We start from the raw sequence: 12,973 nt of genomic DNA, 5'->3' as shown, positions 1-12,973 counted from the left end.
CATTTTGTTTTGAAGTAAATAAGGTTTTTCATTCCCTCTTGGTATTCCATAGTAGGAAACAATGGGAACATGAAATAAGCCTTTTGTTTATTTTATCATAGGGTCATGCAAAATCTCCGAAAGAATTATTTTTCATTAATGAATTTTCAAAATATCCATACCAAACTATAGAAGCAATTATTGAACATATTTGCAATCTGCCTGTTTATTGTTTAATTTAAAAAAAATCATCCCTATTAGTGAATTCTTGTTCATGACCCTTTTCAAATTGGTCTTACAAAACGTTTTTATTTGTTTCACATCCATTTCAAAACTGGGACTCAGGTGACAAAAATGTAGAATTAGCCTACTCCCACTTTTAGGATTTAATATAGTTAAAAACTTGATTTAATTAACATTTAAAATAGTTATTTGATCTACGTTTCAGTATTTAATAATTCTCCCTTCTGTCACATAAAAATTTCAAATTAGTAATAGTTTGGGAGATTTCTGGATACAACACAAAGATTTCAAAGGCTGTTTGCAGGCAAGGGCTTCATATCCTGCAGTTCTGATCTACTTTATGAAATCATTTATTATACTACATTAATTATACCATCCTGAGATAATGTTAGAAACATTTACTGAGATAGTGGCAGCACTAGAGAAACAATGTTTTTATTAGATTTGTACAGTGCCTTTTCATTTAGGAGCACAAGATGTTATTTGTGGTGTTCCTTTCCTGTTTTTACCTACAATAATTCCGAGCTGGTTTGGACTGAGAAGGGCAAAAATACAATAGCCATTTGCAACTCAATGTAATGCTTCAGGTTTTATACAATATCATATGAAACCACCCAATTTGATGTATCTCGTGTCTTACATTCTTTCTGAAACAAATCAGTCATTATTCAAGTTAATTATTTACTCTATAATGGTTAGCATGATATTGTACTCATTTTATTCTTTGAATATGTAGTCTAATTTAAACTGAATATTTTGGATAGGCAGAATAGAGAAGATGGCAAGAAGCCAGAAAATAAGAAGATAGAGAAAAAACGAGGTCAGTAGTCAAAGCTTATTTTCCAATTCTTAAAAACGTTTTTGTACTTGGTAATGTAAACAGTGCTAACCTTTTGAATGAAATCATACAGGCATTTTGCTACTTTTTTCATCCTGAATGTGTAAATGCCATTTCCATTTCTTAATTTCTGCCTGACTAGTAGGAAAAAATTGCTTTATGTCACGAAAACTGGATTAGTCATCAAGATTTGTTGTTCCTGTATGTCTATTGTATAGTGTTGCATAATGTTTGCTGTGCTTTGTAGACTTGAGCTTTCAAAGAGCTAGGGACCAGTTCACCTTCAGGTAATTAGCACCTCTCAGCCAAACCTACTTCCCAAGTTTTTGCTGTAGTAAAATATTGCATGAAGAGAATGATATGTATTCTGCATTAGATCCCAAAGAAAAAGTCAGCTATAAAATAACATTGCAGGATCTTTATTATTATACTATTGGGCAGCCACTAATATAGCCTTGGTTATCTACTTTTTATTCTTTCTTCTATATGTAGACAAAATAAGTAGTGTTGCTTGGAACAATCAGTTGCCCTATAAAAGGGCAAATAGCTATGCTTTAGCCATATGCTTAAAACATTTTAGCAAAATTACTTTAAGTATATAGTTCAAATAATTTTATTGGTTCATCCCTTTTGAAATATATTCTGGCATTTACTTTAAAATGTTCAAACCACTTATCTTTTTTTAAACAAGTTTTATTAGTTTTCCAATTTAACATCCAAGTATTTAGAAAGCATGGTGACTGGATAATCAATAGTTCAATAACAAAAATTTTAGTACATATCTCAGGTTACATTATCAAAAATTCCTTCTCTTAATTCCCTTAACATTTAATATAACATACTTAAACTAATGAATTTCTAACCATAACAAGCTCAGTTAAGGCATTTATCAATCTTTTTTTCTTATACATATCCATGTCTTGTTTTTAAATTTTACCTAATTCTTAGTTTTTAGTTACAGTATTCGAATTAAGCCTTTAATATCCATAACAACATCCATAACCAAAATTTCCTTTATTTCACTACACAAGAGTTATAATATCTAGAATACACATAATACTTACATAAATATATTCTGATTTTGTTTCATAAACATTTTCTATTTCTTATCCTAGTACATCACACCTTACTAGGAGAGTAACCTTTAGGATCTCTCTAGTAGATCATTTTTTAAACCTAACTCTAGCTTTCTTTTTCTGCCAACCAGGTTTCCATACCAATGCCTTTAGGTTATCAGATAGGTCTCCCTTCATTCTGGAACATGTTACTTGAGTCAAAGGAGACCATCTAGTCATCAATTTTCAAAAAAACCTGATCCATTTATAATCATTAAGTTGTTGCCCTGATAGTTCAAGTCTCAGTACTTGCTCTAATATCTTTATCTTCAGTTCGGTCTGGTCTTTTTCTTCCTCTGGTTTCTTCTGGTTTAAGTAGAAAGTCATGTCCAATTTTATAGTTATTATTTGGTTATCTTGGTTTTCAATAAGCTGTCCTTGTTGATCTTTAGCATCCTCTATTTTGGTATTACTTTCTTCTGCTTCTGTTACTTTTTGAGTTGTAGATTCTTTAGTTGCAATCAGGATTTGGTTATAAAGTTTTCAATATATTGCTGTTGTTCCTTAAGGTCCTCTGTCTTAGTGTTGATTTCTTCTGCTTTTGTTGTTTTCTGAGTTGTAAGTTCTTTAGTTGGAAACTGGGTTTCAGTTTGTAGTTTCAAGCTAGTGCCTTTACCTTTCAGTCTGGAATTAATTATCTCAGTAGCTTCAAGGATTTTTTCAAGTATAAGCTTATAATCGAAGTTTGTGGCTGGTCCCCCTCATTTCTGGAATAATTATAGATAGTCCTTTAGTGGAGGCTAATTTTTTAAACAAAAGTCAGTAAATGTTCACCTCCACAGTTCTTAGAAGCCAATTTCACCTCCCAGGTGTTTCAGCTTTTTATCTTTAGATAATACCAAGGAGAGATCTAAGTTGTAAACAGGTCTCTTTGCCAGGGATATTCACTTGCTGTACCAAGCTTGACCACAAGATGTCCCCAATAGTATTTAAAATCCTTTTCAGAAAAGCTAGGCTTTTATCCAATATACCGTATATACTTGAGTATAAGCCGAATTTTTCAGCCCACTTTTTGGGCTGAAAAACTCCACTTCGGCTTATACTCCAGTCAACAAAAAAATTTTACTGAGGACTTGCGCGCGGCCGAGGCTTCGGTGCTTCCCTCCAGAGGAAGAAGGCGCTGGATGCGGCCGGCTCTGCGGGGAAGGGGGAGCGGCGGCGGGGGCGACGGAAAAGCCGCAAAAACGGTAGGAGAGATGCTGACTGGCGGCGGCCTCGGAGGAGGCGGAGGGGGAGGAGGGAGGGAAGGGTGACCGGGCGGGGGAGGGGGGGTGAGCCAGAAGGAAAAGTGAAAGTCATCCCGCAGAGCGGTTGCAAAAAGAGGGAGGAGATAAGCCAGCCCGGTACCTGGATCCGCTTCCTGTGTCTCCTCCGCTCTGCCATGATGTCCCCGTTTTGGTCTCCTGGTGACGTGGGGCTGAGCCGGAAAAGGGGGAGGGGGAGACCGAGGGAGGGAGGAAAGAAGAGAGAGAGAGAGACGAGCCAGCGTCAGCCAGCGGGCTCACGCGGGGCAGCAAGCCATTAGGAGCCCTTGGGGAGGCAGCGCAGTCTGGCCGCTGGGCTTCCTTTCCCTCTTGTCCGCATCGCTGCAAGGAATTGCATTGTTTGGGGACGGCGACGCTCGCCCATTCACACGCTGTCCAAACGCTGGTCATTTGCTGCGGGGCTCCCGCTTGGAAGGGAAGGGAAGGGAAGATTTGTGAGGGGAAGATGCCCTATTGGGGTGGACATAAGGATCCTCCTCCTGAAAAATGTTACCCCAAGTATTCAAGCCAGTCTGTCCCAATAACCTGGGAAGCCTTTCCAAATCCCAGGCTGGTTGTAGTCAGGGTGACCTTCGCGCATCTGGAAGGCACCGAGAGAGCGTTTTTTGTTGAATTGGAGCCATGGGCTAGTCGTGGTTAAGGCACTTGTAGGCGAAGCAAATCACAAAAGCCCCCAAATCCTTCTAAATGCAGCCCACGGGCGAGCTTCCCAAGTTGTTTTAATTTAGTTTGCACGTGGCAATAGAAATAAGCTTTTTTCCTCCTCAGCGGATCGGTGCGGTGAAGAGGCTGGGCTTCCTTCGGGGGGGCCTTTCATTCCTGTACAAGGGGGAAGGGGAACTCTCTGCTTTTGTGTGTGTGTGTGTGTGTGTGTGTGTGTGTGGCCCATCTGCAAAGCTGCCGAGGAAGGAGAAGCGGAATACTGGTTGGGTGGGGGAGCGGCAAAAGCGGGGGGGGGGAGAGAGAAACAGCTACGCCTTTGGTTCCCCCTCCTAAAGCACAGGGGCGCTAGAGAAAGTTTGGAGTTGGGTAAGGAAGGGCAAAATTCAGGAAGAAAAGCGGGGCGGCGGGCAAACGGGAGACCTGTACAAGGGGGAAGGGGAACTCTCTGCTTTTGTGCGTGCGTGCGTGCGTGCGTGCGTGTGTGTGTGTCTCATCTGCAAAGCTGCCGAGGAAGGAGAAGCGGGATACTGGTTGGGTGGAGGAGGCAGTGGCGGCGGCGGAGGCGGCCGCAGCACCGGCAGCCTTCCGCTTTTGCCGCTTTTGTGTGTGTGTGTGTCCCATCTGCAAAGCTGCCGAGGAAGGAGACACACAAAGACACACAAAAGCGGCAAAAGCGGAAGGCTGCCGGTGCTGCGGGCGCCTCCGCCGCCGCCACTGCCTCCTCCACTTCTCCTTCCTCGGCAGCTTTGCAGATGGGCCACACACACACACGCACACACAAAAGCGGCAAAAGCGGAAGGCTGCCGGTGCTGCGGCCGCCTCCGCCGCCGCCACTGCCTCCTCCACCCAACCAGTATCCCGCTTCTCCTTCCTCGGCAGCTTTGCAGATGAGACACACACACACACACACACACACACACACGCACGCACGCACAAAAGCAGAGAGTTCCCCTTCCCCCTTGTACAGGTCTCCCGTTCGCCCGCCGCCCCGCTTTTCTTCCTGAATTTTGCCCTTCCTTACCCAACTCCAAACTTTCTCTAGCGCCCCTGTGCTTTAGGAGGGGGAACCAAAGGCGGAGCCGTTTCTCTCTTCCCCCCCCCCCGCTTTTGCCGCTCCCTCCCAACCAGTATCCTGCTTCTCCTTCCTCGGCAGCTTTGCAGATGGGCCACACACACACACACACACACACACAAAAGCGGCAAAAGCGGGGGGGGGGAGAAAGAAACGCCTTGTTCTCTCGTCTCAGCGGAGACTTGTTTCGGGGGATCCAGCCTCTGTCACCCCCTTCTCTCAGCTGGGCAGCTGACAGAAAGGGGCGGCAGGAGCTGCATCCCCCGAAAGAAGTCTTCGCCGAGAAAATGGGCGCTGAGATTTTCTCGGCGAAGACTCACCTTCTCCCGTTCATCACATTCTTCGGTAAAGAGATTCACTCGATCCATGGTTTCAAGGTTGGGGTAGAGAAATCCCGGTTTGTTTCAAGAAACCGGGGTGGTTTATGAGCCTATAGATTTTAGACTTTGCATCTTGTTTTGCTTCCTCGGTTCCCACGAAGCCCGAAATTCTTTTTTTCCCCCCTCTGGTTTCTGCCCAACTGTCAACTCGTGGTAAAACAAACAAACAAACAGAAAGCCCTTGCCTCTGGTTCCTGAGGAAAGAAAAAGTTGAGGCGAGAAGTGGAGAACATTCCCTTCTTCATTGAAAGCTGAAAGCAAACGTGCTGCAAAATTCGTTCATCCTCATCCTCATCCTCATCCTCATCCTCTCTCTCTCTCTCTCTCTCTCTCTCTCTCTCTCTCTCTCTCTCTAACGAATTGAACAGGCACCCAAGCTATCAGGTGATGGCGTTCACGCTTGGGTGTTTGCGCGGATCAGAAACGGAAGGAGAAATTCATTTCTGCTTGCAATTCACTATCTCGGGCATCCCTGAGAGAAGAGAGCTTTTAAAGAAGCAGCTGCAAAATTCGTTCATCCTCATCCTCTTCCTCTTCCTCTTCCTCATCCTCATTCTCTCTCTCTCTCTCTCTCTCTCTCTCTCTCTCTCTCTCTCTCTCTCTCTCTGTGTGTGTGTGTGTGTGTGTGTGGTGTGTTATCTCGAACCAGATGGGATGGCAAAGTCAAATGCAAATGGGGATCTTGCAGATCTTGCCCTGCCTTTCCCCCCACGGTTACCTTCTGTTCTTGATGAGCTCATGAGTGCTCAAGGACAAAATAGGGCAGGGCAGAGCCGGCAGTTAAAAATAGGATGCAGATAAAAGGAAAGGTAAGGAGGGGTTCAGGTTGAGAGGAGAGGCTGCGTAGCCTTAGTGTAACTCCTGTTTGGGCTGACTGGGTTGCCTCCGATGGGCTCTGACAGTGGAACAGAATGGAATAGAAAATATGGAATGGAATGGAACAGAACGTAGAACAGAACAGAACAGAATAGAATAGAATAGAATAGAATAGAAATATAGAAAGTGAATGGAATAGAATAGAATAGAATAGAAATATAGAAAGTGAATAGAATAGAATAGAATAGAATAGAATAGAATAGAATAGAATAGAATAGAATAGAATAGAAATATAGAAAGTGAATAGAATAGAATAGAATAGAATAGAATAGAATAGAATAGAATAGAATAGAATAGAATAGAATAGAAATATAGAAAGTGAATGGAATAGAATAGAATAGAATAGAATAGAATAGAATAGAATAGAATAGAATAGAATAGAATAGAAATATAGAAAGTGAATGGAATAGAATAGAATAGAATAGAAATATAGAAAGTGAATAGAATAGAATAGAATAGAATAGAATAGAATAATAGAATAGAATAGAATAGAATAGAATAGAATAGAATAGAATAGAATAGAATAGAATAGAATAGAATAGAATAGAGCTGGAAGGGACCTTGGAGGTCTTCTAGTCCAGCCCCTTGCTCAAGCAGGAGGACCTATACCAGTGGTGGTGAACCTATGGCACGCCTGCCAGAGGTGGCACTCAGAGCCCTCTCTGTTGGCACGTGCGCCACCACCGCTGCCAGCAGCAGGTCCTTGTCGGTTGGTGGACTGGAAGAAAAGGGAGGGGGAAGCATTTTACATGCGTGCATGCGCGCACGGGGCCACGAGCAGGCACATGCTGCAAAGGGGGCGGGGCTAGTGCCTGCGTGATACTCACTAGCCCAGCCCCGTTCTCACGTGGTGCGGTGCCTTGTATCTGCACCCTGCGGCGCGGCGGTTGGCATTTTTGTGCCTTGCGGTACGGTGGCCCATTTTTTGCTCCCCCTTTTTTTTCGTGCCAGAGGCGGCACTCAGAGGCGCCTCCCTGTCCCCTCCCCCGAGGGCACCAGAATGCCGATGCTGCCTTGGCACTTTGTGATAAACAAGTGGGTTTTGGCTTGCGGTTTGGGCACTCGGTCTCTAAAAGTTTCGCCACCACTGACCGATACCATCTCAGACAGGTGAATGTCCAGTCTCTTCTTAAAAACCTCCAGTGATGGAGCACTCTTGATTTCTGGTGGCAAGCTGTTCCACTGGGCAGCTGAGAGAAAGGGGCGGCAGAAGCTGCATCCCCCGAAAGAAGTCTTCGCCGAGAAAATGGGCGCTGAGACGCCTCATTCTCTCGCTCAGCGGAGACTTCTTTCGCGAGATCCAGCCTCTGCCGTGCTGCACCGAGAGAACAGCAAGCCGCCCCATTCTCTCGGCAGAGCACTCCACCGCCCCATTCTCTCGGCGGCTTGCCACCCCGTTCTCTCATCTCAGCAGAGACGTCTTTCGGGGGATCCAGCCTCCAGCTGCTGCATTTCCCAGCCTCGGCTTATACTCGAGTCAATAACTTTTACCAGTTTTTGGGGGTAAAATTGGGGGTCTCGGCTTATACTCGAGTCGGCTTATACTCAAGTATATACGGTAGGTTCTTTTTTGTCTTTTTTTTTGTCAAGTAAATAAAATAGCAAGTGCCCGTGAAAGTAGGAACTTTTTGGATTGCCAAATGTGAGAAGGATGTAAGTCAAATTAGTTAATTGTATTTTTCAACGCTGCCATTTTATAAAGAGGGTGAGAAAGATAACATTCCCTTCCCTCTCTCCTCACAGGGGGAGGCAGTTTCAAAAAGCTTTTTACAGGAAAAAAAATTTGGGATAGAGAGAAGACAGGTCTCACCCAGTTCCTCCACGGTGCTTTCAAGTGCTTAACTGTAAATTTGGCCTCGGCTGGAAACGGCATTAACGATGGGCCATGTGAGTGGCCGATCTTTTCTCCGTTGGTCCGAAGAGCTGCTCAGGATTAAACAGAAGGGCTACTGCCCTTCCGTGATCAATTGGAAGGTCCTCTTCCCCACTCGTCGCCCCTCTCGTCCTCTGGCGAGAGAAAACCGGACGGTGGGAGGAGCAATTGCCCCGCACATCCACCAGCGCCACGATCCAGAACTGGAAGCCAAAACACATCTTTTAATAACCTTATTTTGTTTTAACATTTAGAGACGTCAATGGATTCTCGTCTTCAAAGGATACATGCAGAAATAAAGAATTCACTCCAGATTGACCATCTTGTATGTATGTTGTATTAACTCCAAATATTTTGTAATGAGTTTTAAAAAAACAAATTTTGCAAATTTTATCACAAAGCTATTTAGTTAGTATATAATTTGTTTCACCTTTTTCATATGATGATTTCTATTTCATTTTAGAGCAGCTTGCTTATTTAGTTATGCAATCTATTACTACTACAGTTCTCACAGACTTGAGGCACTTTACAAATATTAAAATAACAGCAAAATAGAATTATATTTTAAAACTTCAGTGAATAATAAATCATTTAACTGTTTCTCCTGTAAAATTAGATTAAACCCAGACACGCATTTAATTATGTTTTACCTAATTGATATGAAGCAATAGTGAGTTTTTCCCCCCTAAGAAATGAAGCCTTCGGATCTTGTTATAATAGGATGTGAACAGATGCATTGAGGCTTTGGATGAACTTGCATCACTTCAAGTAACAATGCAACAAGCTCAGAAGCATGCAGAAATGATTTCCACACTCAAAAAAGTAAGATCAATAGCTAATTAAAAACAATAACCTTTTATGAATTTTGATTAAAATCTTTTCATGCATTAAAATAAAGAATTTAGTACAATTATTAGTCCACTGATTTATCCATTACGAACAGCTACATGTTGTACTCTCATTTATAAATGCATTCTTTCCCCTCCCCAAATATCGTTTTAGATACGAAAGTTTAAAGTTAGCCAGATTATAATGGAAAAATCCACTATGCTCTATAACAAATTCAAGACTATGTTTCTTGTTGGGGAAGGTGATTCCGTTCTTTCACAAGTACTAAATAAGTCACTAGCTGAGCAAAAACAGCATGAAGAAGCAAACAAAACCAAAGAACAGTGGAAGAAAGGATCAAACAAGAAATCTGAAAAAGACAAAGAACAAACAGGTCTGTGCAATTCACTAAAAATGTATATATGTTCATTGCCCCAAATGTGATACATAACAATCTTTTATACAGTTGCAAGAAAAAGTATGTGAACCCTTTGGGATTACGTGGAGTTTTGCATGAATTGGCCATAAAATGCGCTCTAAACGTCATGTAAGTCACAACAATAGAAAAATACAGTCTGCTTAAAATAATACTACACAAACATTAGCTGTTGTCATGTTTTAATTGAACATAAGATGGAAACATTCACAGTGCAGGGTGGAAAAAGTATGTGAACCCCTAGCCTAATGACTTCTCCAAGAGCTAATTGGAGCCAGGAGTGAGCCAACCTTGACTCCAATCAGTGTGATAATATTGGATGTGTTGCTGACAGCTGTCCTTCCCTTTAAAAACACACACCTGTTTTGGGTTTACTGGTCTCAAGAAGCACTGTCTGATGTGAACCATGCCTCGCAGAAAAGAGCTCTCAGAAGACCTACGATCAAGAATTGTTGACTTGCATGAAGTTGGAAAGGGTTACAAAAGTATCTCCAAAAGCCTTGATGTTCATGTGTCCACGGTAAGACAAACTGTCTACAAATGGAGAAAGTTTAGCACTGTTGCTACTCTCCCTAGGCGTGGTCGTCCTGTAAAAATGACTGCAAGAGCACAGTGCATAATGCTTAATGAGGTAAAGAAGAATCCTAGAGTGTCAGCTAAAGACCTACAGAAATCTCTGGCACATGCTAACATTTTTGTTGAGACATCTACAATAAGAAAAACATTAAACAAGAATGGAGTACATGGGAGGACACCACGGAGGAAGCCATTGCTGTCCAAAAAAAAATATTGCAGCACGTTTGAAGTTTGCAAAAGAGCACCTGGATGTTCCACAGCACTACTGGCAAAATATACTGTGGACAGATGAAACCAAAATTGAGTTGTTTGGGAAAAACACCCAACACTATGTGTGGAGAAAAAAAGGCACAGCACACCAACATCAAAACCTCATCCCCACTGTAAAACATGGCGGAGGGAGCATCATGGTTTGGGGCTGCTTTGCTGCCTCAGGGCCTGGACGGATTGTTGTCATTGATGGGGAAATGAATTCCAGAGTTTATCAGGACATTTTGCAGGAAAACGTACGACCATCTGTCTGCCAACTGAAGCTCCGCAGAGGATGGGTGATGCAACAGGACAATGACCCAAAGCATACAAGTAATTCAACAAAACAATGGCTTCAACAGAACTGAATACGCCTTCTGGAGTGGCCCAGTCAGAGTCCTGACCTCAACCCGATTGAAATGCTGTGGCATGACCTTAAGAGAGCGATTCACACCAGACATCCCAAGAATATTGCTACAATGAAACAGTTTTGTGAAGAGGAGTGGTCCAAAATTACTCCAGATCGTTGTGCAGGTCTGATCTGCAACTACAGGAAATGTTTGGTTGAGGTTATTGCTGCCAAAGGAGGGTCAACCAGTTATTAAGTCCAAAGGTTCACATACTTTTTCCACCCTGCACTGTGAATGTTTCCATCTTATGTTCAATTAAAACATGACAACAGCTAATGTTTGTGTAGTATTATTTTAAGCAGACTGTGTTTTTCTATTGTTGTGACTTACATGACGTTTAGAGCGCATTTTATGGCCAATTCATGCAAAACTCCACGTAATCCCAAAGGGTTCACATACTTTTTCTTGCAACTGTATGTGAATTTGAGAGCTCTTAATTAAATATAAAACTATATTTGTATTGAAGATCAGAAGATAAACACTCTTACCTCATTAAATTTTGGGGAAGACATAAAGCATTTGAATGTTAAAAAAACAATTAATAGTGAAATGTACACACATGTACACATAAATGTATGATATTGTGGTTTTTAGGCTTTGCAAATCAGATTTTGGAATCAGCGAACTATTCTTGTACACCCAGTTCACAAAGCCATAGCTACACAAAGGGTCAGGACTGATTACTCAGAACTTTCCCTCATTCTACCCACAGAATTATAGAATGTAAAACTGGAAGATTCTCGGGAATAATCTAACACAGAGGTGGGGAATAATGGTCCCTTTATGACTTGTGGATTTCAACTTGCAGAATTCCTGAGCCAGCAAGGCTGGCTCTGAAATTCTAGCGGTTGATGTCCACAGGTCATAAAAAGGACCGTTGTCTCCCCTCCACCATGTAACACAATGACATAAAAATACATGCAGCCCTAAACTTATAATCATAATTGGATTGGAAATTTGGTGACTGAATGATGCAGTCATTAAGCAAATCATGATGTGACTTGCCTTTATGCCCATTTTTACTGTAGTCATTAAGCAAATCATAGTCATTAAACAAATATGGTTTCCCAAATTGACTTTTTCTTGCAGGAACCCATCAGGAAGGTCACAAATCACAATCACGTAGAGAAGGTACTGCAACCATTGTAAAATGCGAGCTGGTTGCAAGTGCCAAAATTGTGATCACATAACCACAAGGTCATGCAACAGTTGTAGCTTTGAGGCTATGGTAACATACTTTTGTTAAATGAAGATAGTAATTCAAGAACTACCTGTAGAGGAATAGCAAGCATCTTAGAGTATATTACTATAAATAATACAATAAATAACAAGTTGGGACATAATTAAATTGGGTCCAACTTTGTGCTCAATATCATTCAGCTCAAACTAGAAAAATTGTATAGGGCAGGGGATTTATTCTGATTTTTCCTGCAAGTCAGCACAACATCCCAAGCTTTACTACAAAGATAAATGTATTACCCTCCATTTTGCACTACAGGTTTTAGGTATTACTTATAAAATGTATCTGAAATTGAAGAAAAATTTGTGTTCCCCCCCTCCTTCACAGTGGGACAATGATAAATCAAGGTTCAAAATAATCCTATTTGCATAGATGTTGTATAACAAGCTGTTATTTTTTTGTATAATTTAACATGCTGATAAAGCTTTCTTTAAAAAACATTAAAGGCACAAAGGTAATGAATGGTGCTTCTGAAAGTCAAGATACAAACCAGTCACAACAAAATGGAGATACCGCAGATGAAAAAAAAGAGAAGCTAGATTCTGGCAATAAGAAAAAGTAAGTAGTAGATTTTCTATTCTAAAAACATAATGAAAATATGTGCTGCTTCAGCACATATTTAACTTCAGGCAGTTATAAAGTATGCACAATCAACTCATGAACAAGAAAGTGTTTTTAGAAAATGGATGAGTTAGAAAGTTGCTGATTGTGATAGTGCTTTGGTTTGGGAAAATAGGACCAACTAGGCCAGGGGTCGGCAACCTCGGCTCTTTTATGACTCGTGGACTTCAACTCCCAGAATTCCTGAGCCAGCTATGCTGGCTCAGGAATTCTGGGAGTTGAAGTCCACGAGTCATAAAAGAGCCGAGGTTGCCGACCCCTGAACTAGGCAATACTCTAGTGAAATGTACATTTTGAATCTCGATTCTA

General features: G+C 41.8%; 1 protein-coding gene across 5 annotated transcripts in view; it reads left to right on the top strand.

Annotated features, from left to right (window-relative positions):
- The window catches only part of PSIP1 (PC4 and SRSF1 interacting protein 1), a 66,080-nt gene that overhangs the window by 33,087 nt on the left and 20,020 nt on the right, over positions 1-12,973 (top strand). For all 5 annotated transcript variants that reach the window (XR_014025394.1, XM_081319833.1, XM_081319832.1 and 2 more), the window contains 5 exons: positions 987-1,042; positions 8,559-8,629; positions 9,025-9,126; positions 9,307-9,526; positions 12,490-12,601. Coding sequence is in view for 4 of the 5 variants with exons in the window: in XM_081319833.1 (XP_081175959.1) it covers positions 987-1,042; positions 8,559-8,629; positions 9,025-9,126; positions 9,307-9,526; positions 12,490-12,601 (561 nt within the window). In the remaining variant the exon portion in view is untranslated. The remainder of the gene's footprint in view (positions 1-986; positions 1,043-8,558; positions 8,630-9,024; positions 9,127-9,306; positions 9,527-12,489; positions 12,602-12,973) is intronic.

This window comes from Vipera berus (genome assembly GCF_964194415.1).
Source record: "Vipera berus genome assembly, chromosome: 2".
NCBI classification, from domain to species: domain Eukaryota; kingdom Metazoa; phylum Chordata; class Lepidosauria; order Squamata; family Viperidae; genus Vipera; species Vipera berus.
The sequence above is the reverse complement of the archived record's forward strand: the minus strand, read 5'-3'. Positions and strand labels throughout refer to the sequence as shown.